A 26,791-nucleotide genomic window follows, 5' to 3' on the forward strand; every position below is an offset into this window, starting at 1 on the left:
AATTTTGGGTTTGTTCTAAGAACCACTTTATTTTGGTGTAACTGTAGGAATGGTTCTTGTATTGTAAACGCTTGCAATTCACTAACTCTTCTGAGTGAAGTAATGGCTATAAGAAAGGCCACCTTCCATGTGAGGAATTGTATTTCACACCTATGCATAGGTTCGAAAGGTGTTCCCATTAGTCTGGTGAGTACTATGTTGAGATTCTAGACTGGGGAAGGCGGTAGTCTTGGTGGAATGACTCTTTTGAGGCCTTCCATGAAAGCTTTTATTGCTGGTACTTTAAACAGGGAAAGATGTTGTCTGTTTTGTAGGTACGCCGCTATAGCTGCAAGATGTACTCTAATAGAGGTGTAAGCAAGGTTACATTGCTGCAAGTGTAGTAAATAGCAAATAATCTCTTTAGTGGATGCGTCCAGAGGGTTGATGTTATTACTGTTACAGTATATAGCAAACCTTTTCCACTTTGCTGCATAGCATGCTCTGGTGGTAGGACGTCTTGCTTGTTTAATGATTTCCATACATTCTGGAGGTAAATCTAAGTATCCAAACTCTATAGGAGCCAGATCGCTAGGTTCAGTTGTTTGGGATCTGGGTGCATTATTTCTCCATGGTTCTGTGTAAGGTGCATGGGTAATATTCTTAACTTATGATGTGGCACCTGTGAGAGTTGTAGAAGCGTGGTGAACCACGGCTGTCGTGCCCACGTGGGTGCTACTAGTATTGTCATTGAATGTTGTTGCAGTTTTCGAACCACTAATGGAATTAGTGGGAGAGGGGGGAAAAGCGTATGCAAATTTGTTGGACCAATTTATCCATAATGCATTGCCCTGCGACAGGTGGTGTGGGTACCTGGATGTGAAGTTTTGGCATTTTGCGTTCTGATGAGTGGCAAAGATCTATCTCTGGTTGTCCCCATCTTTGGAAGAATGGCTGCAGTATTTGGTTGTGCAGTTTCCATTCGTGTATTTGTTCTGACTCTCTGCTTAGGATGTCTGCTATCTGATTTTGAACTCCTGGTAGGTGTTCGGCTAACAGATAGATCTTTTGAGGAATGGCCCACCTCCAGATGTCCTGCGCTAGTTTGGATAGTTGGAGAGAGTGTCCCCCCCCTGTTTTTGAATATAATACATTGCAGTCATGTTGTCTGTTCTGATCAGGACTGCTTTGTTGAGGATTTGCATTTTAAAAGCTTTTAATGCTGGAAACATTGCTAGTAGTTCCAGATAATTGATGTGCAGTCTTTTTTGCTGTACACTCCATTTTCCCTGCACTGTATATTTCTGCATATGCGCTCCCCATCCGGTGAGCGATGCATCCGCTGTTAGTATCACTTGTGGAATCGGTTCTAGGAAGGACCGCCCCTTGGAAATGTTTGTTGTGTTCCACCACTTCAGAGAGCGATGTGTGCGGTCGTCTACCAACACCAGATCTGTAATCTGACCTTGAGCCCGATTCCACTGTGACGCTAGACATTCCTGCAGCGGACGCATTTGTAGTCTGGCATATGGTATTAGCAGTATGCAAGAGAACATCATCCCTAACAGCTGCATGAACACTCGAGCTGGTAGTGAGTGTTGTGGTTGAAATTTTTGGATCAACGTGATCATTGTTTGGATCCTGATTGGATTGGGATATACTTTGGCTTTTTCTGGGTCTATAGTAGCCCCTAGATAACTAGATGTCCCTCACGAGTCAAATGCAAAAGCATTAAAATTATTACATCAAGCTGCAGTTCCACTAGTCGTTACTAGATGTCCCTCATGAGTTAGTATTTGACTTGAGGGACACCTAGCAACGACTAGTGGAACTGCAGCTCTTTGTAGAATGTATAGTATTTGCTCTCAGCTCAGCCTGAGAGCTGCTGCCCCTTGAGGAATGTTTTGATATTGGATACTATAATATTCACTGCCCACTGCTAATCTCGTCCCATAATGCTTTGCAGGGCCTTTGGTTGGGATTGTATTTTTGCCCATAACTGTGCTTGGGGTGGTCCTAAAAGGATGGAACCACCACCGAATCGTTCAACATGATCAAGGCATCTGCGTGGTCCACCCTTTAGGTTAGGGGGGGGACCCCAAAATCATCACCTCTCTCATTGCCTGATATTTTTCATTTTCAAAGTTCACTTTTGTTAATTGGTATATGCTTTTTAGCGTGTAAAGTTGCTTTATCAAAGCATTTGTGGGCGCAGTTTAGTAGCTGACTCTGCTACGTGGAGGAAGGAGTTTTTGCCTGAATTCTGTGTTTTTAATGGAATGCGTAGTTAACAAGTCTCCGCAAACTCCACGAGCGGAGTTCATAATCCAGGGTTTGTCTCAGCATCGTGAGCAGCATTCCAATGAATAAGTTTGTAATACGTAACATAAATCCTGGACAGTTAAACCTTTGAACCATGAGAATATATTCAACCTGAAGAATGCGAATGATTATGCTGCAAATCAGAGCTGAAAAGCTACTTAGCTGTAACCCTGGTCCTCGGTGTGTAAGTACATGTAATGTCCAGTGCTGGCACTTAAAAGCTGCGATAAAGCTGCGACGAGAAGCAGGTTAATGCAGGATAGAGCTAAAGTAAACCCCAAATGCTCGAAAGGCACAATCACCTCTGGCTATCAGGGACTTCTGACCTTTGTCAGCCTCTTCTGCCTTCACAGGGTCGCCACTTCTGCGGCGGACGCCATCTTGAGAGCTGGCAGTCGTAGTGCTCAGGCTGTACGAGGCGGACTTCTGACAAGTGATGCTGCGAAGGAAAGGACATCCATGTTAGGAGATCAGACACACATCTGCCAAGGAAACCCTTTGCACCACAGGGGCAATCTGCATCAAGAAATGCGACAGGGTGCAGGCAGCAAAGGTGTTTGCCCTTTGGCGAGATTTTAGAAATAGTGCATTTAGGGTTTCAAGCAAATCTTACTTAAAATCCCCAGTGCCTGCAGACAGACACAACCCAAGCCCTAAACCAACTAAAGTTGTGTGGCTGTTTCAGCAGCAACTGGCCAGTGTGTGGGCTACAAGAACTGGAAAGGTTTGAGTTTAAAGGGCCCATCCAGTGTAGAGAAATAAAACTGTTCCCTCCAGTCAGTCCTTTATCTCTAGCACCAACACCAGGCGTTCTACAATGTTCATCTGATGATGCTAGGTGGGGTTTGGAGGTTTATTGTGACATGAATCAATGGATTGCCCCTTTAAATCTGAGGACTCTTGCCACTGGCAGGAAGACAGGACACTGGCATGGATAGTGAGGGACCCAGAATCTACCAGCAGGCCAGGGCTCATTGTCATTAAAACTGAGGCCCCCCTGAACCCCACAGCTGGTAGACCCAAGGAGGGACCTGGCTTAAGGCAGGGACACTGCCATTACAAAGGGGAGTGAAGAAAAGGGCGGGGGAAGAGAGTACAGGAAGAGGAGACAGAGGGAATGAACATGACAGAGGGCAAGAGAGAGTGAGCAAGAAAGAGAAAAGTGGAAATAAATCATGGAAGAGAGCAGAGGGAAAGGAAAAAGGTGAGGAGATCAAAGAACAAAGTGGGGGAGAAGCTGAAATGGACAAAGAGGGGGTAAAAGGAAAACAAATGGAAGAGAGGAAGAGAAGAGGTGGAAGGTATACAGTATGAAAGAAGAATGACAAAAAGAAGAAGAAAGCAAGAAAAAGAAAAGTCCAAAAGGAAAGACATGAAAAGAAGGAGGGATGCAGAAACTGAAAGAGAGGCTGCAGAGAAAGCAAAGACATACAGAAAAAGTGTAAAGACTGGAGAAGGAAGAAAGGAGGGGGGATCGATAATGACCACGAGGAGGAGGGAGACAGCTTGAAAAGTAAAGATGATTGGTGACAATGTGATGAAGAAAGGAGGAAAGAACAAGGGGAAGTGAAAAGGAGGAGATGAATGAAAAGGCTAAACATTAATAATAAGGTGAAAGGGGAAAGAGTACGAGAGGGAAAGGTGATCTATAGGGAGGAGAGGACTGTGGGTGCCCAGGAGACCCAGATGTGCCCAGAGAGCCTCTCTCCGCCAATCTGTTCCCACAGCTGCCCTTGGGCACCAGTCCAGCTGATGCACTGGGCTTATCAGGCTGTTTGTGAGAAGGCGGACGACCAACAGTGGAGGGGAGGAGTATCAGAAGATAGGGAGGGCAGGCACTGCAGCAGGACAGAGTGGGCCATCCTCACCATGTCAAGACATCCCAGGCTGTTCATGAATATGGCACACAACGCCAGGGCAACAGACCAGTGCAAGGGATCTAAGGCGGATTTAGATCACGCCACCCAGTAGCAGGACATCCCAGGCCATTCTAGAATATGGCACGCAGCCCCAAGGCATCACAGTCTGTTCTAGAACATGCAACCCAGTAGCCAGCCAACACACACCATTCCATAATATTGCAGAACATGCCACACAACACCAGGCATCTCAAGACACCTCATGGCATCATGGCTGTTCCAGATCATGCCACCCAGTGCCAGGACATCCCATGCCACTCCTGAGTATTCCATAATATGGCACACAGTGCCAGGACATCATAGGTGGTTATATAACATGCCACCCAGTCCCAGGCCACCACAGACTCTTCTAGATTATGTCACACAACACCAGGGCATCCAATGCCATCTCATAATAATCCACATTTGTAAAGCGCACAGGCGCTGGGGGCCGTCGGGAAGATTAAGCAAACTATTGCCCAGAGTCACATGGTGCTGGGCTAATCTGCTGCCGGTGCCGGGGATCGAACCGTGATCCCCAGATTCCAGAGTCAGTCGCCCAAGCCACAGCGCCACACCTCTTCCATGACATCATCAGCTACGCCAGAACATGCTGCAAAGTTCTAGGCCATTCCAAACCATGCCAGTCAAAAATGCCCACACATTCCACGACATGCAACTGAGTTCTGAGCCAAGGACAGACCGCTGCCTCCACCTACCATAGTCCTTTTCAAGCCTTCGGGATGCCACCGCCATGATCACAGGCATGTTCAGCTCCCATGATGCCGCCATCTTGAAATACTCTTGGCGTCATCCAGGATTCTCTGCCACCAAGTTTGAGGGGCAGGAGATTGGAGACACCTCTAAGGCCACCATCAAAGCATTCCAGAGAACTCTGTACCAGCCCCGCCTAATGTAGCTACCCCACTGTCGGGGCTCGTGTCCGAGGTTTCGATAGCAACATATGCTTCTCAGTGTGGGTGGCTATACCAAGCAGAGGCTTCCGAAGTGAGGCTTGGGGAGTTTTGGGCTTTTTCTCCTTGTCATGTGTTCCAAGCCAGGTCTGGTGGCTTGGTGGACTAATGCGTGTGGACGCAGAAATCCCTGCAGGGACCTGTGTTTGATCTCATGGTCACAGTTCAAATCCCAGAGGGTCCACTCAGCCTTTCATCCTTCTGAGGTCAATAAAATGAGTACCATTGAGTTGGATAACTATAAACATGTTATTCAGTGCCAAGATACCCTTCGCGGTGAACATGCACTTTACAAGGAAAATGCTACTTACCAGTATGCATCTGTTCTTGGCATGTAGAGCTGCAGAGTTCTACACTTTGCATTAGATCGCCACCTGGTGTTGGGCTCGGATGATTGCATGTTGTGTTCGTCTTGGAAAAGTCTTTTGTAGTCACGAGATAGGTGACTCCTCCCTTGGACGATAGTGCGCATGGGCATCGGCTCCATCCTTAGATTGTTTTTCGCCATGATGGGAAATGATGGAGTCAGTAGAAGTAAAGAAAAGAAGGATGTCCATGCGTGTGCATCTAAGAAAGATGAAACTGGAACAGATACAGGTCCCGGGGAGGCGGGAGGGCGTGTACGACTCTGCAGCTCTACATGCCAAGAACAGATGCATACTGGTAAGTAGCATTTTCCGTTCGAGGAATATGAGCTGCAGATACTACACTTTTGCATCGATTGTGCAGCAGTGTCTCCACTAGCGGTCATCACCTGTATCTGTTGCAGTAGTTTGAAAGAGAGTTTTGAGGACAGCTTGGCCTACTGCAGCTTGCTGCTTGGCTTGCACATCAACACAGTAGGGTTTGGTGAAGGAGTGTGTTGTAGACCATGTTGCTGCCTTGCAGATGTCTTCTAGGGGGATGTTCCCTAAGAAAGCCATAGAGGGTCATAGTTTGCGTGTGGAGTGCGCTCTAGGAGGAACTGATAATGTACGTTTTGCTTTTTGCTAGCATATTTGTATACATTTTACAATCCACCTTGAAATTCCAGCTTTAGAGATGGGGTTGCCCTTATGTGGTGGAGAGAAAGCTACAAACAGTTGCTTTGTTTTGTGAAAGGATTTTGTCCTATCTGTATAATAGAGAAGAGCTCTTTTAACGTCTGGGGTGTGTAGAGCTCTTTCAGCTACAGAGGCTGGGTTTTGGAAAAATACCGGTAACTCTACAGTTTGGTTTAAATGACACGGAGTAATGACTTTTGGAAGGAATTTAGGATTTGTTCTGAGTACCACTTTATTACAGTGTAATTGTAAAAAAGGTTCTTGTATAGTGAAAGCTTGAATCTCACTAACTCTCCTAAGAGAGGTAATAGCTACTAGAAAAAGCTGTTTTCCATGTGATGAATTACAGTTCACATTGGTGTAGAGGTTTAAAGGTGGTCCCATGAGCCTTGTAAGAACAATGTTTAGGTTCTACACTGGAGAGGGTGGTAACCTGGGAGGAATGATTCTTTTTAATCCTTCCATAAAAGCTTTAATAGCTGGCACTTTAAATAAAGACAGATGTTGTCTATTTTGTAAATATGCTGCAATTGCTGCCAGACGTAGGCGTATAGATGAATATGCCAAGTTACATCTTTGTCTTTGTAAATGTAGAAGGTAGCAAATTATATTTTGGATGGAAGCATCTAGGAGATCAATTTGGTTATTGTTGCAGTAAATGGCAAATCTTTTCCGTTTAGCAGCATACAGGCTCTGGTAGTGGGTCTCCTGGCCTCTTTAATAATGTTCATACAGTCTGGTGGTAGGTTAAGATAACCAAACTCTAAGACCTCGGGAGCCAGATTCAGTTGGCTTGGGTCTGGATGTCTGATGTCTCCATGGTTCTGCGTTAGCAGGGATGGGGTCAGATGTAGTTTTTAGTGTGGAACTAGGAATAGTTCTAGCAGTGTTGTATTCCACGGTTGGCGTGCCCATGTGGGAGCTACTAAAATCAGTTTGAGCGACTGTTGCCGTAGCTTGCGCACTATTCGTGGTATTAGTGGTAGTGGCGGAAAAGCGTACTCAAATCTGCCTGACCAGTTCATCCATATTGCATTGCCCTTGGACAGCGGGTGTGGAAACCTGGTGGCAAAGGTTGGGCATTTTCGTGTGTGGTGAACAGATCTATGTCTGGATGACCCCACTTGTGAAAGAATGGTTGAAGAACTTGCTGATGTAGTTCCCATTCATGAATTCTTTTGTATCTGATTGTGAACCCCTGGAAGGTGTTCCGCTAACAGATATATGTTTTGTGGGATGGCCCATCTCCAAATGTTCTGTGCAAGCTGGGACAGCTGTAGAGAGTGTGTCCCCCCCGTTTTTGTATATAGTACATGGCTGTCATGTTGTCCATCCGGATTAAGACAGCTTGGTTTTGTACTAGTACTTGGAAAGTTTTGAGCACTAAGAATATTGCTAGCAGCTCTAGATGGTGGATATGGAACAGTATTTGTCGAGTGGTCCATTGACCTTGAGTTGTATGACGTAAGAGATGGGCTCCCCATCCTGTGAGAGATGCGTCTGCTGGGAGTACTATTTGTGGAACAGGTTTGAGGAACGGCCGCCCTTTTGTTACGTTTTTGGTGTTCTACCACTGCGGATAGCGATGTGTGCGGCTGTCTACCAACACCAGGTCTGTTAGTTTCCCTTGAGCCCGATTCCACTGTTGTGCTAGACATTCCTGTAACAGACACATCTGCAATCTTGCAAATGGTACTATGAAGATGCAAGATGCCATCATGCCTATCAGTCTCATAAATACTCTGGCTTGCAGAGATTGTTGTTGTTGGTTGGAAGACTGTGACTAAGGCTTGAATGCTCTGTATCCTTGCTGGACTGGGATACGCTAGAGCTGTAGACGTGTTTATTGTAACCCCTAAATATTGATGTACATGAGACGGCTGCAGGTGCGACTTGATGTACAAAATCAACAAAAGCCCCTGCTCTAGGAAAATATCATAAAGGCTCGGTGAGTCCTGGTTATGGTACAGTAGTGAATTGCGCACATCAATAGTGTTTCAAAATCAACAAAGAAAGTTCAATGAGGTAGAATCCTTGTTATGGAAAACAAATTTATTGTTCCTCTTGTTCTGGCCAACACGTGTTTCATCGCAGGGAAACAGACTTGATGTAGTTGATTGTGAACCCTAAGTCGTGCAATCTTTGAATTGTCTGAGGTGTGTTGGACACACTGATTGAATGGCTTGGCTTTTATGAGCCAATCGTCTTGATATGGGAAGACATGGATGTGTTGTCTTCGGAGATGTGCTGCTACTACTGCTAGGCACTTTGTGAACACTCTTGGTGCCGTTGTCACTCCGAATGGAAGGACTTTGAATTGATAATGTTGTCCTTCCAGTACAAACCTTAGATACTTCCTGTGAGCAGGATGTATAGGAATGTGGAAGTAGGCGTCCTTTAGATCTAGTGTTGTAAGGAAGTCGCCTTGTTGCAGCAATGGGAGCACTTGTTGTAAAGTGATCATATGAAAATGATCTGAGTGTAGTGATTGAGGGGCCCGAGGTCGAGAATTGGTCTTAGTGTCCCGTCCTTTTTGGGTATTAGAAAATACAGCGATTAAGCACCTGTTCATTGATGTTGTAAAGGAACTATTTCTATTGCGTCCTTATGAAGAAGTGATAGAACTTCTTGTTTGAGCAGAGTAAGGTGTTCTGCAGACATTGGACGCTGTCTGGGTGGTATGTGTGGAGGGGTTGCTGTAAGTTCCAGGCAGTAGCCATGCTGGATACCTTGTCTTACCCGCCTGTCTGTTGTGATGGAGTTTCAGACAGGTAGGAACTGTGTTAATCTGCCCCCCACAGGAGTGGAGTGCTGTTGGGGGAGCAGAGGGAAGTCACTGTTTTGTGGTGGGAGAGGTTCGATCATTGTTATTACCCCGACCTCTTCCTTTGTTGTTGTTGCCTCTAAAGCCTCCTCTAAAATATCCTTTACTGGAGGATGTCTGTGTATTGGATTTGAAGGAAGCTGCATTGTCTGCTCCAGTTTATTTGGAGCCTCCTCTATAGAAGGAGCGATGAAAGGAGCCTCTAGTTTGTGTGGACTGTAAAGCTCCCATAGATTTGGCTGTATCGGTATCTTTCTTCATTTTCCCAAGTGTTGTGTCTACCTCTGGTCCAAGGGGGCATTAAAGATGGCAGTTTGCACTTCCTGCTTAAATCCTGAAATGCGTAGCCACGCATGCCGTCTAAGTAGGACACTAGTGTTTACAGCTCTTGACGCAGTGTCTGCCACATCAAGTGCACACTTGATTGAGGCATTTGAAATTAACTTGCCTTCTTGTATAAGGTTGTTTGCCTGCGCCTTATATTGGTCAGGTAGATGTTGTGGTAGTGTCTCTAACTGATCAAAGTGAGCCCTGTCATATCTTGCAAGGAGGGCTTGTGTGTTAGCAATACGCCATGTATTGGTAGCTTGTGCAGCTATCCTTTTGCCTGAAGCATCTATCACCTTAGATTCTTTATCAGGGGGTGGTGCTTCACCTGATGTCTGTGAGTTTGCTCTTTTTCTAGCATTTGACACTACTAGGGAATCTAAGGGTAGCTGTCCTTTAATGTAGGCAGGACCCCCAGGAGCAGGCCTGTACTTTTTCTCAATTCTAGGGTTTAGAATCCTAGCACGTACAGGATCTTTAAATACTTCTGGAGCATGTTCGATGACCCCTTTAATCATAGGCAGAATCTGAACAGACCTTTGTGATTGTTCAAACGTATCTAATAAGAAGTCTTCCTCTGCCTCATCTGAATGCATGGTGACCCCATGTTAGATGGCAGCCCTATTCAGTATGTGCCCAAAACTAATATTGTCTTCTGAGGGAGAATGTTTTGATGGATATGAATGTGGGTCAGGAATATCTGGCGCATCTTGTGGGTTTGGGTACTACCAATCTGGATCATCAATAGGGTAGGGAAAGGCTCATCTTGGTCTACCCCTCCCCCTATGCTATACTCATCATCATTTGGAGGTGTATGTGGTGAAGAATGAGGAGGAGAGTTTTCAGGGGAATTTTGAGGTGAAATGTTAAGAGGAACAGGAGATGAAGGAGAAGGAAGTATAGAGAAGAAGGGTCCATAGGAGATGTGGCAGAGTTGTTCTTCTTGACAGGCACTGCAGGTGTAGGTGCTGTGTTTGACTTCCTCTTCCTGTGTGGTGTAGTGGATACATGACCCGTCTTTGGGTCAATGTAGATCTTCTTTTGTAGAGGATCAGGTTGGAAAAGGTCTTCTCCATGCGGAACCTTTTCCGGCGCCGATTTTTTCGGTTCCAGGCGTGGTTGCTGCTTGTCTTTAGCCTTAGGAGTTGTTACTGTGTCCTTTGGTGTAGATTTCGTCATGGAAGGTATTGTTTTTGGAGTGGTAGGCTGTTTCGAGGGCTTGAGCGCATCGGAATCAAGCCTTGTAGGTTTTGGTACCGAAGATATTGGCTTCGGAGAGAAGTTGATTTCGTCGGCCTCGAGGCGTCAGCCGCTGGCTTCATAGTTTTGTCTTTAGAAGTCGACGGTTTCGGAGCCGCGACTACTTTCGGTTTTGGTGCCGAGGGAGCTGGTGGGATTGGCACGTGCGGCTTGCTCGGTAAGGAGCTACCAGAAGGCTTGAGTATTTTCTTCGAAGCCCGGCTCGATGGCGGGGCTTTCGAAGTGTTTTTTCAGTCGCGACTGGGCCCCGGAGGCGGAGTGTTGACCTTTGCCTTCGATTTGGTTACAGGGTATGGGGCAGGGGCAGTAGTACTCACGTGCTGACCCCATGGTATGGAGTCAGAGTCGTCTTCCCCGGATACGATTTGGAGATCGTCTAAATCTTCTTCGGGGACGAGCGGAACTTCTTCGTCGAAGATATCCACTGGTTCCGATCTCTGCATGTTGTATCGACGGGCCCTCCAATCTCCAATGGTCTTCTTGGATCGAAAGGATGCACAGGCTGTACAGCTGGATTCGTCGTGTTCTGGCGATAAGCACAGGTTACAGACCTCATGATGGTCACTGTGTGGAAACTTTGCTCCACACCCGGGGCATCTTTTGAATGGCGCCCTTTCCATGAGGTGTAGGCCTCATGGCGTGGATAGGCCCAACGGCCCGCGTCGACGACCGGTATCGAGCTGATGGAGTCGAGTTAACGTTTATCGATATTGAAAGTAGTTTGGTGAAGTTTGAATACGTTTTTATGCATCTAAGTACTTAAAAAGTAGATTTTAAACCGGAGCGGAAAAGTTTCAACCGAACCCAGTGGCGGAATAAAACAATCTAAGGATGGAGCCGATGCCCATTAATTAATTAATTGTGGGTTTATATAGCGCTAGGATAGACTCCCGGAGGAGTATCTCCGCGCTTCGACCGCCGCGAAACCCTTCCTGGCTTCCCTGGGAGATGGTCCCTTAATGGGTATCTCCAGGGTGAGACCAGGCATCCCCGGCGGTCTGGTGGGGCCGTTAGTGCAGATGAGGCAAGCTTATGCCCAGAGTTGCCGAGTGTGATCGCTGATCAGAGTGGGCACCGAGGCGAGAGAATTATCGAGTCCGCTGACCCTGGTCCAGAAACCTGCCGCGTCGGGAATCGAACCCTGGTCCCGGGCCGTCCTCTGCTCTCGGGTCTGCCGCCTCTAACCAGTGAGCCATGCGCACTATTGTCCAAGGGAGGAGTCCCCTATCTTGTGACTACAAAAGACTTCTTCCAAGACAACAACATGCAATCATCCGAGCCCAACACCAGGTGGCGATCTAATGCAAAGTGTAGAACCTGCACCTCATATGCCAAGAACATACACGTTATGTTCCATCTCTGTGAGGGTAAACTGCAGCTTTGCAGCAATCAAATAGTGACATGCACATTCAGCAGTCGGTATACTGTCAGAAAAAAAACAAAATAACTAATAAGGGCTATGAAAAGTGCAGCATAGTTCAAAGGTTCAACTGAGACTGGGCTCAAAGTGATAAATATTAGGACATAAACTCAGCTTCAAGGTCTGCTGTCCACCACCTATTAGGCACTGCCACGTCATTAACTTCCACTGGTCCTATCCAAAGGAAACACATATTTACAACAAAGCATTCTTAAGGGTGGCTGTGTAGGTGCAGCCTAAAGAAATGTCACGGCCTACTGCAATAACGTTGGACTGCGCAGAGAGGCGATACTGAAGTATTAAAGGTGATGTTGAAGTCTGGGCAACCGATGAGAGATGGTGTTTGTGGCTCGAATAAAGCAAACATCAGCAAAGCCAAAAGTAAAAAGGTTTATGGTAAACGTTGAGGTAAAACGATGCGGAAACTAATTCAACATGGGATGATGATGGTCGACAAAAGGGTATAAAGCTGGGAAATTACACTGATGCCAGAGGGAATCTGGGGCCATGTTTCGGCCATCAGGTAACATTCTCTTGACGGACTTCTGCAGGATGTCTTTAAACTTAGACAAAGGCTGTTATGCAAGCAGGCAGATGGTAGAAAAGAGGCATACATGAGCACTGGAAGCAGCACCCCAGCAGCTGCATGACAAGCCATGTTACGACAAAGGGTTTGGAGATCTGTTGGACTGCGAGAGATGCCTCAAGATCCTGACCCAGGTTAGGTTGTGTCCAAGGCAAGAGGCTCAACACAGCATTTCCTTACCCATAGGTGTAGTCCTCAGGTACAGGGTAGGGGATGTGAGTTCGGGGCATCAGGAAGAAGGTGCGAACTAGATGCCATATGCTGCAAGCTGCGATGCATACAAACATGGTCATCAAGGTGAGGCCTTGTTCAAACAGTACCTGTGGGGAGAGAGAGAGGAAAGGGGTGAGGACATTCTGCCCTTAAAGTAGTGGTACTGAGCAGTTCCACTATTTTCAGAGATACAAACATCACATTTTTCAAAAGAAAATTAGCCTCTTGGCTCTAAAAAAGTTTCTTTGTTTCCTCACCTTAAGGCAGACATGAGGGAGAGTAAAAAGGGAGTTCAAATCAGAAAAGGCAAACAATATGTGTATCAGTCTCTCAGAAGAATGCACACCGCTGAGATGAAGGACCACCTTTGTATGCCTCTGTAAAGCTGTACCACCCTACCCTTGAATGTTTTTCTGGATAGTCCTGTGTTTTTCTTCAGTTGAGCTTCACTACCGAGTGCGGTCACAGGAAGTAATCTGTCTATTTACAGTGTATTTCCTCATCATAGCTCTGCTGATGACAAAAAGTCCACTCTCTTTCTTATCGGACACTAAGCTTCATGGTGAGAGGTGGTGGAGACAGATTGTTCTTAAAAGCCACAGGCCTTTTTAGGTCTCGCCTACCTGACAATATAAGCTGTTTGGTTGCAAAAGACCTACAGTGAACTTACAGCGAGTGCACAACCCAACCATTGCCTACCATTGGCTGGCATCATTGCCACTCATTTTCTTCCTTCTTATCAATAGCTTGCATTCCTTTCTTGTGTTTGTCCTTCCCTTGGAGCATAGCCATTTTACAATCCTTTTGATTGTCTGGCTTGTATCCTTCTGCTGCTCTTATTTAGGGAACTACTTTTTCCTTCAGCACTCTAAGAGAATGCATGTGTTTTTTTCTTTGTCTCTCTCTCGTGTGCTACCAAGCTTTGGCACATACATGATTTTATAGAGCCAGGAAAGGGGCCTCTGCCATAGTCTCAGCTTGAGTCCGAGGCAAAAGTTGTACTTGGCAAGACATTTCTCCTCCTGGAGGTCCATAAATCTGCCTCCTGCGTTACTATTGAGAACCAAATAGCTGAACCACGTGGCAAGTAAATTTGGCCTAGGCAGGAGTTTACTTTACATTTGGACTCTTCATTTCTCTTTTCAAAATCTCTTCAGCGTTCATTTAATTAAAAGTTTTTAATAAACAAACCATATCATTTATGATTGACAATTTGTGAGTTACAAACAGCCTGGAGAAGGTTACTTTCCCTTGGAAAACACACATTATGTGCTAAAGAGAAAGGTAAAAATATACACCTGAACCTGCATATACGCACTCTCCTGTGTCCTTCCATGGCACTGATTAACTTCTGGAGTGGAGGAGGCGTCCAGGGCATTGCCTATGTTCTATTAAATCTCTCCTCTCCAAGTCACTTATCTCTTGTTTTGTGGTTGTCTCTCTTGGCAACAAAACAGCTTCACGTTAATGAGGAAATTGGTCCTGATTCTCAACAACATACTCGAATTGCATTTCATCTCCAAGAAGCTGCAGAAAAAGAAATTGGGACTTTGCTGAAACATGATGTCATTGAAAGCCATGGATGTTGCCCATAGTGCTGGTACCTAAAAAGGACAGTGGAGGGTGTGTGGGAATTTGTGTTGACATTCGTCAAGTTAACAAGGTGATGAAAGAAAATAACATCCAGGTCTGCACATTGCTGCCATGATTACCCAGGTGAATGGTGCCAAAGTATTTTCGTGCCTTGATTTGAACAAACTGCATTGTCAGCTCAAATTGGAAGAAAACTGCAGGTACATTACTGCCATTTAAACTCATGTTGGTTTGTTCAAATACAAAAGAGTGGGTTTTGGAGTACGCATAACTGCCGAACTTTTACAAGATGTAATTCATCACATTATACAGCCTGTCATGCAAGCTTTTAATTATAGGGATGATATACTCGTAACTTGGGCACACGCAAAGAACATGATAGAGCTTTTATCTACGTATGTCGTCTACTTGCTGATGCAGGTCTTACTTTGAATGCTGACAAGTATGAGTTTCACAAAACAAAATGAAAGTTCTTTGGACATATTTTCAAACATGGGGGTAATAATGACTCCAGATCCAGACAAAGTTCAGGCTTAATCATTCACCTCTCCTCCACGAGATGCAACCATGTTGCGTTCTTTTCATGAGATGGCCAGTTATTCCTCCAGGTACATCCGTGACTTTGCCACTGCGGGTGCCCCATTGAGAGATTTGACAAAACTGAATGTTTCATTTCAATGGTGACAGGATTGTGATCAAAGTTTCAAGACAATTATACATGCAGTTGAAAATGCTACTAAAATGCCCTACATTTATCCGAAATTGCATACAGAGATTGTTGTGGATGCCAAACTCAGTGGGTTTGGGCACGATTTTTGCTCAACATAGTGGATATACAAACGCACAAAGGTGCATTATAGTGTATGCTAGCCAGAGTTTGTCACAGATTGAACCAGCTTGTTCCCAACTTGAAAAAGTAAGCCTTGCTGTTGTGTGGTCTTGAGAAAACTTTCAGGTGTTTCTGTATGGAAAACATTTTATGTATTTTACTGATCACCAAGCACTACTCAATATTTTTGGTAATCCAAAGGCCAAGATGGCCCCTCACATTGAGAGATGGGGATTACGACTGCAAGAGGATGACTACAATATTGTGCACCGGCCAGGGAAAGATCAAAACCCTTTCAACTACTTTTCTCGAGTGCCCCTACAGTTTCAGGGTACCCCTTCTAAAATGGCCGAGGCCTATGTCAACTTAATTGTGAGACCCAGTATGCCAGCCGCCATATCTGTGGAGCAAATAAGTGATGCTACCAATGCAGATAGAAATATGATCATACTCAAAGACATCATTACGCATCAATTCTAGAGAACACATGCTCGACCTCTAGATACGGACAGTGAATATCAGAAATTCAAGAATGTGCGTGATAAACTGTCATTTACTCAAGAAGGGATTATTTTAAGAGGGTTGAGAATTGTCATTGCTGAAAGTCTCAAACAGCAACTCATCTAAGTGGCGCATGAGGGACATCGTGAAATTGTCACCAATAAGTGAGCCCTTTGAGACCATGTTTGGTTTCCTATCTTGATGAGCGAGTTGGAGGAGAGTACCAGGTTCGTCATTTATGTAACAGTTTATCTCCAAAAATAACCCAGCATCCTTTGAATATGTCGGATCTTTCAAGACATGTCTGAATGAAACTTGCGGCTGACTTCTTTGAACCCCTCGACAATGGCCATTATCCCATGGTAACTGTAGCTGAGAACTCCTGGTTTTCTCTGGAGGAAGACCTTCGTCAATCATTCATGATTGAGTGATTGAAAGACCAGAAGTCATATTCGCAACCTGGGGTGTCCGTCATTCTTAAACTCTGACAATGGCCAACATTCATTATTTGGGAATTCAAAAACTTTCTTATTCATTTAAATACCAAATATCAGTAAAGCACTCCTCTCTGACCCTAGGCTAATGGTGTTGTTGAACGTTTTAAAAGAATTCTCAAGAAGGCCGAAGCGCGATGAGCTAGAAGAACTTGAGCTCAAGTCAGTTCTTCATTCTACTCTTCAAGCACACCTATCTACTCCCCATTCTACAACCGGTAAAATGCTGCCCACCCTAATGTTTGGAAGAGCCATAAGTACCAAATCGCCCCAATGGAAAACTGAAAGAACAATAGATGTCGAGAAAGAGTTCTAACCACAGATTCATCTCACAAATCCAGCACAAAGACTTATGCAGACAAACATCAATGTGCTCGGGACACTACTTTTCGGAAAGGAGATAGTTTCCTTGTCAGACAGAGGCAAAAGCGAAAATCTGATGCTCCATTCAATGCTGATCCATAGCAAGTTGCGACTAATAAGGGGCACATGATGACTGTTCACCATCCTGGAAATTCCACTACAAGGGATTCTTCACATTTCAAGCACCTGCTTTGGAGTCCGTCGGCTCCAGACATCAGGAGTGAGACTCTGTCATCAGAGGGCCAAGAGATTCCGAGGACTATAGCTCTGTCGAGATCACCAGTGCCTGCTGCGGTTGCTTCTCCTGTGTCTCCTTAACCTCACACCACAACATCTGGAAGAGTGGTTTGAGTGCCTCGATGACTCATTGAGGAACTATGATGTATATATTTTTTGTTTGTATTTTTTTTAACAAAGAGAGAGATGTAGGGTCTTGAGAATTAAAGAGAGATGGACCGACTTGATCCTTAACGGGCTCCGTAGTCTAGCGACGCGAGTTATAATAAAACTCATGATGCTGTACATGCCAGTTAACGGTTACACTTTGGAGACTAAAGGCGTGTAGTACCAAGCTCTGTGTGTGGCATGATTCATTTTCATGCTACCATGCTGGGGAGGACACTGCACCAAGGTCCTTCTCTTAGCATGAGAAGGATGTTCATGCTGAGATCTCTCCAGAAGACCTTGATGGTCTTCAGAGTCAAGTGTCATCTTTACTATTGTCCAGCATGCCTTGTTGATTCCAGCTAAGACTCTTCAAACTGTAGTGCTGGAAATGTGTTGGGACTCGGCAGTAGCAGGCTATCACGGAGTAACCATAGAATTTGTCGCACATTCCATCTGGTGGCCTCCAGTTGGTCAGGACATAGAGTGCTATGGCAAGTCCTGTCCTATCGATGCATAAGCAGTTCAGGATAAGTCCTTTGTTTTTATTCAAATTTTGCCCATTCCTCCTCATCCTTGGGACATCATTTCCAATTACTTTATTGTAGACTTATCCACGCTAGGTGCAAAACATGCGATCAAGGGCAATTTAGACTATTTTTCTAAGTGCTTACTCAAGATCCCTACTCAACAAAACTACTTACACAAGAACCTTACTCTACAAAAGTACTTACTTAGGATCTCTACTCAACAAAAGTACTTACTTAGGATCTCTACTCAACTAAAGTACTTACTCAGGATCTTTACTCAACAAAAGTACTTACTCAGGATCTTTACTCAACAAAAGTTCTTACTGAAGATTCTTACTCAACAAAAGTTCTTACTCAAGATCCTTACTCAACAAAAGTCCTTACTCAACAATCTACACAGCACTTTGCACCTCACAGTGTAGGAAGGCACTATACAAATGCCAACACATTAACAGAGTATGGGGTAGTTCTGTTTGCAGCTGTAGAATGAACTCAAGGGTGACCGGAAGCAGGAGGAGGGCGGTGTGGTGCTATGGGTTGGGATACGTAGGTATACTATGAACACAAGGGCTGGAGGTAGGGCGGCGGGGGCAGAATGGAGGTGGAGCTTACAGAAGCCATGGCACTCTGTCTCAGAATAAGGAAGGTAGAATGTGTTCTCTATTATTGGCAAGCGCCTCAGGCACGAGTTGGAACAGTAAACAAGAATAATGAGAAATTCTTCATTTGAAAGCAGGAGGCCGCACCCTTAGTGAAATGAAATGGAAATACGTGACTTCGCATTTTTAATTACATTGTTTTTAACGCTAACAAGAAACACCAGAGCAAAGCTATTCCTCTGCAACAGCGGCAGCACGTTCACCACCCCCACCCGCACCTGCATGGACTTGCCAAACTCCAGCATGAGCCTGAGGGGGTTTCTAGGCGCACACCGTCCCAAAGCAGCGTGGGTACACAAAGCAGGAACACAGACAGAGTGCAGGGTGCACCAAGGTGATCAAGCCTCCTCCACCTGCCCCCAAGCCACCCAAGGGTGGTTACATGGGGCCAGACGTCGTACCAGCTGTCTGGCCTTCTAGGAAGGAGGAAGTCTCACCACACTGCGCCTTCTAGTACTGGGCCAGTGTTGCTTCTGCCCCAACAGAACAGCAGGGCCATCAGTACACGGAGGTCCCTTGTGGGCTATTCACCCCAGCGGAGACCAGTAACGCCAGAGTTCGCTGAACTTTACCTGGTGCACCAGGGTTCGCTTGTGAACACACAGATATAGCAGTCAGAAGCATGCAGTGCAACTAATGCTGGGCCAGGACTGCTTTTTCCACCCCCCCCCCCCCCCCCCCCCCCCCCCCATCACCCAGAACAGCAGGGCCTTCAGTATCCAGAGGTCCTTTGTGGGCATTTCACCCCCACGGAGACCAGTAACGACAGAGTTTGCTGAACTACACCTGGTGCACCAGGGTTCGCTTGTGAACACACAGATGTAGCAGTCGGACGCATGCAGTGCAACTAATGCTGGGCCAGGACTGCTTTTGCCACCCCCCCCTCCCCCCCCATCCCCCAGGACAGCAGGCCTTCCAGTATCCCTGATGTCCTTTGTGGGCTATTCACCCCCACAGGGGACCAGTAACAAGAGGTCTTTGTGCTTCCCCAATGCATCAGGAGTCACTAGTAAACACACACTTTAGCACTGGCAGAAGCATGCAGGTGCAGCAAGCCACCTTAGTAAATCCGCAGCATTACCTTGATGAGCAGGAAGACGGCTGAGGAGGAGTCGAAGGCGCCGTTGTAGAGGGTGATGATGGTGGACCTGTGCTGGCCGAAGAGGTTCCCAACCTGCAGAGGGAGTCAGACTGAGGTCAGAGAGAAGGAAACTCCCAACAGCACATTCAACAGCAAGTGTCACTCTGTCCACCACCACTTCAATCCCACCCACTCTCCATCCCTGCAGGCCTCTCTCAAGCCTTTTCTCCACACCCCATGCATCTCTATATTCTTTCAGGCACCCCCATGCCGCCATGTGTCTACCAACCTTCTAGACCTCTCTCTGCATCCTTCCATGTGCCTCTCCACCCCTCCAGGTCCCTTCCTCCTCCCAGACCTCTCTCCATTTATCTTCCATTCTTCCAGGTCTTCCTCTTTTCACCCCCCATTCTCCTTCCATCACTCCAGGACTCGCTCTGTTCCTCGAGGCTTTGCTAGTTCCCTCTCTCCATCCTTCAGGACTATGCCTCTTCAGTACATCATGCCCCTGTCTCTCTCTCCCTCTCTTTCTCTCTCCCTCCCCGTCTCTCTCTCTCTCTCTCCCTCCCTGTCTCTCTCTCTCCCTCTCTTTCTCTCTCCCTCCCTGTCTCTCTCTCTCTCCCCCCTCTCTCTCTCTCTCTCTCTCTCTCTCTCTTTCTCTCTCTCTCTCTCTCACTCTCTCTCTCTCACTCTCTCGCGCGCGCTCTCTCACTCTCTCTCTCTCTCTCTCTTTCTCTCTCTCTCTTTCTCTCTCTCTCTCTCCCCCCCCTCTCTCTCTCTCTCTCTCTCCCTCCCTGTCTCTCTCTCTCTCCCTCTCTTCCTGCCTCTCGTTCTCGCTCTCTCTCTCTTCCGGTCACTCTATCTTGCTGTCTCTCTCTCTCTCTCTCTCTCTCCATTTTGCAGTCCTAGACCAGTGTTCAATTAAATTTGCTAGAAAGCCAATTCCTCTGAAATGGCACGCATAAAGAAATCCAGTGCTTTGGTGGCCAGTTTTTGTTGGGTGGGGAGAGCAACAATTTTTACACCACTGCTGATTCAACCATTGCGTGCATCTTTAACGAGATCGGATTTCTTATCAGTATTAAACCTCAGCCACCATTTGAAGTAAGACTGATCCCGTCTCAGAGCTACAGTAACAATACTGCAAAATGTTCTCTTTTTTCATGCTTGAAACTGGTAATAAAGAAATATTTTTTTTTAAAAAAGTCTTAGCCACTCTGTGGTGCAAGACATGCACAAAAGTGATCTCCTCAATGACCTGTTGGGGGTGTGGGTCATGATTGGTACACAGCTCGTTACTAATTGAAGCCTTTCTGACAGTAGAAGTTCACTTTAATTTGAGGTGTGGTATGTAAACAATAACAATGCCCACTTTTCAATGAAGTATTAACCCCTTGCATTGCAATGACGGCCCCCAGCCGTCATGTACTACAGTGCTCGTGTGCTGATGACGGCTGGGGGCCGTCATGACCGCACCCGCGAACGGAATGTGCCGTACAGGCGCAGAATCGCTGCAGCATGCAAGGGGTTAATAACGGATTCTAGATAAGAGCACTTTCTAGACCTGCATGGCTTTCCTGAGTGTTTAACTATTTTTTATTCCATGCCATTGCACACATTACACAGTGGCACGAGTTAGAGAGTGAGGGGTCCCCCACCAAAACAAGAAACCCTAGGGGCCTCCGCTACGCCCCCCCTACATATGCTTTGCAATCAGAACGTCTTTTGTTCTCCTGTAAATCACGGTGCAAGGGAGATTTCTTCTTGCATCCAGGAAAGGGAATGAGACAGCTGAGGAAGATACTCCGTTTAGCATATTCCTGTGAACAGTGCCGCATTAAAGAATCCCCCGCCACCTTGCAAGGCTTCAGTGCCAGGCCGGCACTGGGGGATTCTGTGCATCATCAATGGACAACGTTTCTTGGGTTTAAATTGCACCTTCATCCAAGGAGCAGGCATACCAGGAGCAGGCATACCATGAGCAGGCATACCAGGAGCAGGCATACCATGAGCAGGCATACCAGGAGCAGGCATACCAGGAGCAGGCATACCAGGAGCAGGCATACCAAGAGCAGGCATACCAGGAGCAGGCATACCAGGAGCAAGCATACCAGGAGCAAGCATACCAGGAGCAGGCATGGCATACCATGAGCAGGCATACCATGAGCAGGCATACCATGAGCAGGCATACCAGGAGCAGGCATACCAGGAGCAGGCAGGCATACCATGAGCAAGCATACCAGGAGCAGGCATACCATGAGCAGGCATACCATGAGCAGGCATACCAGGAGCAGGCATACCAGGAAAAGGCATACCAGGAGCAAGCATACCAGGAGCAAGCATACCAGGAGCAGGCATGGCATACCATGAGCAGGCATACCAGGAGCAGGCATACCAGGAGCAGGCAGGCATACCATGAGCAAGCATACCAGGAGCAGGCATACCATGAGCATGCATACCATGAGCAGGCATACCAGGATTAGGCATACCAGGAGCAGGCATACCAGGAGCAGGCATACCAGGAGCAGGCATACCATGAGCAGGCATACCAGGAGCAGGCATACCAGGCATACCAGGATTAGGCATACCAGGATCAGGCATACCAGGAGCAGGCATACCAAGAGCAGGCATACCAAGAGCAGGCATACCAAGAGCAGGCATACCAGGAGCAGGCATACCAGGAGCAAGCATACCATGAGCAGGCATACCAGGAGCAGGCATACCAGGAGCAGCCATACCAGGAGCAGGCATACCAAGAGCAGGCATACCAGGAAAAGGCATACCAGGAGCAAGCATACCAGGAGCAAGCATACCAGGAGCAGGCATGGCATACCATGAGCAGGCATACCAGGAGCAGGCATACCAGGAGCAGGCATACCAGGAGCAGGCAGGCATACCATGAGCAAGCATACCAGGAGCAGGAATACCATGAGCATGCATACCATGAGCAGGCATACCATGAGCAGGCATACCAGGATTAGGCATACCAGGAGCAGGCATACCAGGCATACCAGGATTAGGCATACCAGGATCAGGCATACCAGGAGCAGGCATACCAAGAGCAGGCATACCAAGAGCAGGCATACCAAGAGCAGGCATACCAGGAGCAGGCATACCAGGAGCAAGCATACCAGGAGCAAGCATACCAGGAGCAGGCATACCAGGAGCAGGCATGGCATACCATGAGCAGGCATACCATGAGCAGGCATACCAGGAGCAGGCATACCAGGAGCAGGCAGGCATACCATGAGCAGGCATACCAGGAGCAGGCATACCATGAGCAGGCATACCATGAGCAGGCATACCATGAGCAGGCATACCAGGATTAGGCATACCAGGATCAGGCATACCAGGAGCAGGCATACCATGAGCAGGCATACCAGGCATACCAGGATTAGGCATACCAGAATCAGGCATACCAGGAGCAGGCATACCATGAGCAGGCATACCAGGATCAGGCATACCAGGATCAGGCATACCAGGAGCAGGCATACCAGGAGCAGGCATACCAGGAGCAGGCATACCATGAGCAGGCATACCATGAGCTGGGAAGTTATCGCCGTGAAAGTGGACACATGACCATACACATCAACACGTTGGAATAGGAGATGGACCCATGAAGTCACAGAAATGTCTGTTTTCCAATAAATTCACATTGATCAGGAGGTTTTTGTCAAAGTGGAGGAAAAAAAGCCAAAGGCCCTTTTGCCTAAAAATGCTGCCCAAGTCAACAAAACTGGTAGGGATTTTCTCTCTTAGTTTAGGAATAGAAAGACAACCTTCCCTCCCCCACGTCCACCACACACATCCGGCCACCCACCAGCATACATATCAGGGGACAAATATGCAGACACAAATATGCACGTCGTTTGGCACCTTGTTAAGGGTATGAACCGCTATATCACTACAATACCATATACAGACTTTGACGCTGCCGTTAGTTCTGATTGGTGCTGGCAGCAGGCCATCATCTGCATGTTGGCATTGCAGTCCCTCCCCCTTCCAGTGCGTGCAGTGGCCTTGCGCGCCTCTAGCCACAAACTCCTAATGCTGCAATCTGAAAAATACTAAGAATTGTCTTTTCATTAAGTTCACTAGCGCCAGGCCCCAAAGAATGTTGTTTCCTCAGACATCACTCACTTCCCAAGACCTGCTCTCCTCTTGACAGTGTTGGGGCCCTGGGGTCACAGAAGACAGGGCCTCTGTCTCCCTGCTCAGCCGCAGGGTTGGACTGTGACAGAGAATAGGCTCGAAAACCAAAATAAATGTGGCCTCATTAGTGAATTAGATAAAAGAAAACACGTATTAATCAGATTCGTTTTGCGCTCGCAGAGACGCGCTCTATGGCTGTTTGCAAGATATGGGAGGCGCAGGCATGTGTGCTCGCTGCAGGCAATGGCTGTCGTAATCAACTGTACAAATACCCCAACAGAGCATAAACAGACCACAAACAGCCAAAAATAACCGACCCACTGACCCCAGATCACTCCTCCTGCTATTGGTCGAGTGCCCCACAGGACAGACCCACTCTGTTCAGCCTCATATACAGGCAGCAGGCGCTGTGGGCCGAGTGTGACTGTTCATTCAATCACTAAATTAATACTGCTGTGAACACAGTGAATGCGAATGATTTAATTTGGTGTCAAACTATGAAACTGAGTGGAAGCCGGGCCTGATCTTCAGCTCGGTTCATGGCCAGTGTGCCTTGTGCAGCTGCAGACCCAGGAGGAGGCGCAGACTGAAGAGAAATGTTCCTGTTTTGCTTGGGGTGTGGCGGATAGGCCCGGGAGAAGCCTGCCTCCTCCCGCCCCCTCTGCAAAATTATGAGTGTCGCTGCTTTCCCTATCGGAAAGCTTCGGACACCGGCTCTAGCTGCGCTTTCCCTCCAGGCATTTTCTCCACCTAAATCCTCAAAAAAAAGCGAAAGGCATCTGTGCAAAAACTGAGGCCCCGTTGCCTGATTTTCAGGCTTTTAGGGCTGCTGCCTCCGAGCCACCTCACTAGTCCTGTAACCATTGCAATGCAAGCTTTCGTTCTGAAAGCAATCTTCGACATGCTTGCAGTTGCATTTAGGGGGGCCAGACATTTTTGTGGGGGTGCCTGGCCCCCTCAGCCCTCTCTGTGGCTGCAGCCCTGCTTCCACCTCCCCTTGCCTCCCTCCATACTTCCTTGCACCTCTATTTCATCATCTGTGGATCCTTCTGGGCGCACCTCCCCTCCTTGCTCCCACCCGGCCCTCTTATGTCCCTCTTCTTCCATTTCTCCAACAGCCTCACTTTATTCAGTGCTCAGCCTTCTGTGCACTTCCTTACCCCAATGCCTCCACCCCATGTCTCCAACAACCACACATCTCAAGCGTCTCTCCTACCTCACGTCTCAAACGTCTCTCCTACCTCACACCTTAAACATCTCTCTTACCTCACGTCTCAAATGTCTCTCCTACCTCACCTCTCAAATGTCTCTCCTACCTCACGTCTCAAACATCTCTGCTACCTCACGTCTCAAACGTCTCTCCTACCTCACATCTCAAGCGTCTCTCCTACCTCACGTCTCAAACGTCTCTCCTACCTCACATATAAAACGTCTCTTCTCACGTCTCAAACGTCTCGCCTACCTCACATCTCAAATGTCTCTCCTACCTCACGTCTCAACCGTCTCTCCTACCTCACATCTCAAGCGTCTCTCCTACCTCACGTCTCAAACGTCTCTCCTACCTCACATCTCAAGCGTCTCTCCTACCTCACGTCTCAACCGTCTCTCCTACCTCACATCTCAATCGTCTCTCCTACCTCACGTCTCAAACGTCTCGCCTACCTCACGTCTCAAACGTCTCTCCTACCTCACGTCTCAACCGTCTCTCCTACCTCACGTCTCAATCGTCTCTCCTACCTCACGTCTCAAACGTCTCGCCTACCTCACGTCTCAACCGTCTCTCCTACCTCACATCTCAAGCGTCTCTCCTACCTCACGTCTCAAACATCTCTCCTACCTCACATCTCAAGCGTCTCTCCTACCTCACGTCTCAACCGTCTGTCCTACCTCACATCTCAATCGTCTCTCCTACCTCACGTCTCAAACGTCTCGCCTACCTCACGTCTCAAACGTCTCTCCTACCTCACGTCTCAACCGTCTCTCCTACCTCACGTCTCAATCGTCTCTCCTACCTCACGTCTCAAACGTCTCTCTTACCTCACGTCTCAAACGTCTCTCCTACCTCACATCTCAACCGTCTCTCCTACCTCACATCTCAAATGTCTCTCCTACCTCACATCTCCTACCTCACGTCTCAAACGTCTCTCCTACTTCACGTCTCAAATGTTTCTCCTACCTCACATCTCAAGCGTCTCTCCTACCTCACACCTCAAACGTCTCTCCTACCTCACACCTCAAACGTCTCTCCTACCTCACACCTCAAATGCCTCTCCTACCTCACGTCTCAAACGTCTCTCCTACCTCACGTCTCAAACGTCTCTCCTACCTCACGTCTCAAACGTCTCTCCTACCTCACGTCTCAAACGTCTCTCCTACCTCACGTCTCAAACATCTCTCCTACCTCACGTCTCAAACGTCTCTCCTACCTCACGTCTCAAGCGTCTCTCCTACCTCACGTCTCAAACGTCTCTCCTACCTCACATCTCAAACGTCTCTCCTACCTCACATCTCAAACGTCTCTCCTACCTCACATCTCAAACGTCTCTCCTACCTCACATCTCAAAAGTCTGTCCTACCTCACATCTCCTACCTCACGTCTCAAACGTCTCTCCTAACTCTCGTCTCAAACGTCTCTCCTACCTCACATCTCAAACATCTCTCCTAGCTCACATCTCAAACGTCTCTCCTACCTCACTTCTCCTACCTCACGTCTCAAACGTCTCTCCTAACTCACGTCTCAAGCGTCTCTCCTACCTCACGTCTCAAACGTCTCTCCTACCTCACCTCTCAAACGTCTCTCCTAACTCACCTCTCAAACGTCTCTCCTACCTCACGTCTCAAACGTCTCTCCTACCTCACATCTCCTACCTCACGTCTCAAACGTCTCTCCTACCTCACATCTCCTACCTCACGTCTTAAACGTCTCTCCTAGCTCACATCTCAAACGTCTCTCCTACCTCACATCTCCTACCTCACGTCTCAATCGTCTCTCCTACCTCACGTCTCAAACGTCTCGCCTACCTCACGTCTCAAACGTCTCGCCTACCTCACGTCTCAACCGTCTCTCCTACCTCACGTCTCAATCGTCTCTCCTACCTCACGTCTCAAACGTCTCTCTTACCTCACGTCTCAAACGTCTCTCCTACCTCACGTCTCAAACGTCTCTCCTACCTCACATCTCAACCGTCTCTCCTACCTCACATCTCAAATGTCTCTCCTACCTCACATCTCCTACCTCACGTCTCAAACGTCTCTCCTACTTCACGTCTCAAATGTTTCTCCTACCTCACATCTCAAGCGTCTCTCCTACCTCACACCTCAAACGTCTCTCCTACCTCACACCTCAAACGTCTCTCCTA

General features: G+C 47.3%; 1 protein-coding gene across 11 annotated transcripts in view; it reads right to left on the reverse strand.

Annotated features, from left to right (window-relative positions):
- The window catches only part of SLC43A3 (solute carrier family 43 member 3), a 468,756-nt gene that overhangs the window by 121,392 nt on the left and 320,573 nt on the right, over positions 1 to 26,791 (reverse strand). For 6 of the 11 annotated variants that reach the window (XM_086953355.1, XM_086953354.1, XM_086953357.1 and 3 more), the window contains 3 exons: positions 19,281 to 19,373; positions 12,814 to 12,953; positions 2,604 to 2,740 (listed from right to left, as the gene is read on the reverse strand). In XM_086953355.1, coding sequence (XP_086809481.1) covers positions 2,604 to 2,740; positions 12,814 to 12,953; positions 19,281 to 19,373 — 370 coding nt within the window. The remainder of the gene's footprint in view (positions 1 to 2,603; positions 2,741 to 12,813; positions 12,954 to 19,280; positions 19,374 to 26,791) is intronic. The other 5 variants (XM_086953361.1, XM_086953360.1, XM_086953364.1 and 2 more) reach the window with 1 other exon arrangement.

This window comes from Lissotriton vulgaris, chromosome 1_2, assembly GCF_964263255.1.
Source record: "Lissotriton vulgaris chromosome 1_2, aLisVul1.2, whole genome shotgun sequence".
Lineage (NCBI taxonomy): Eukaryota > Metazoa > Chordata > Amphibia > Caudata > Salamandridae > Lissotriton > Lissotriton vulgaris.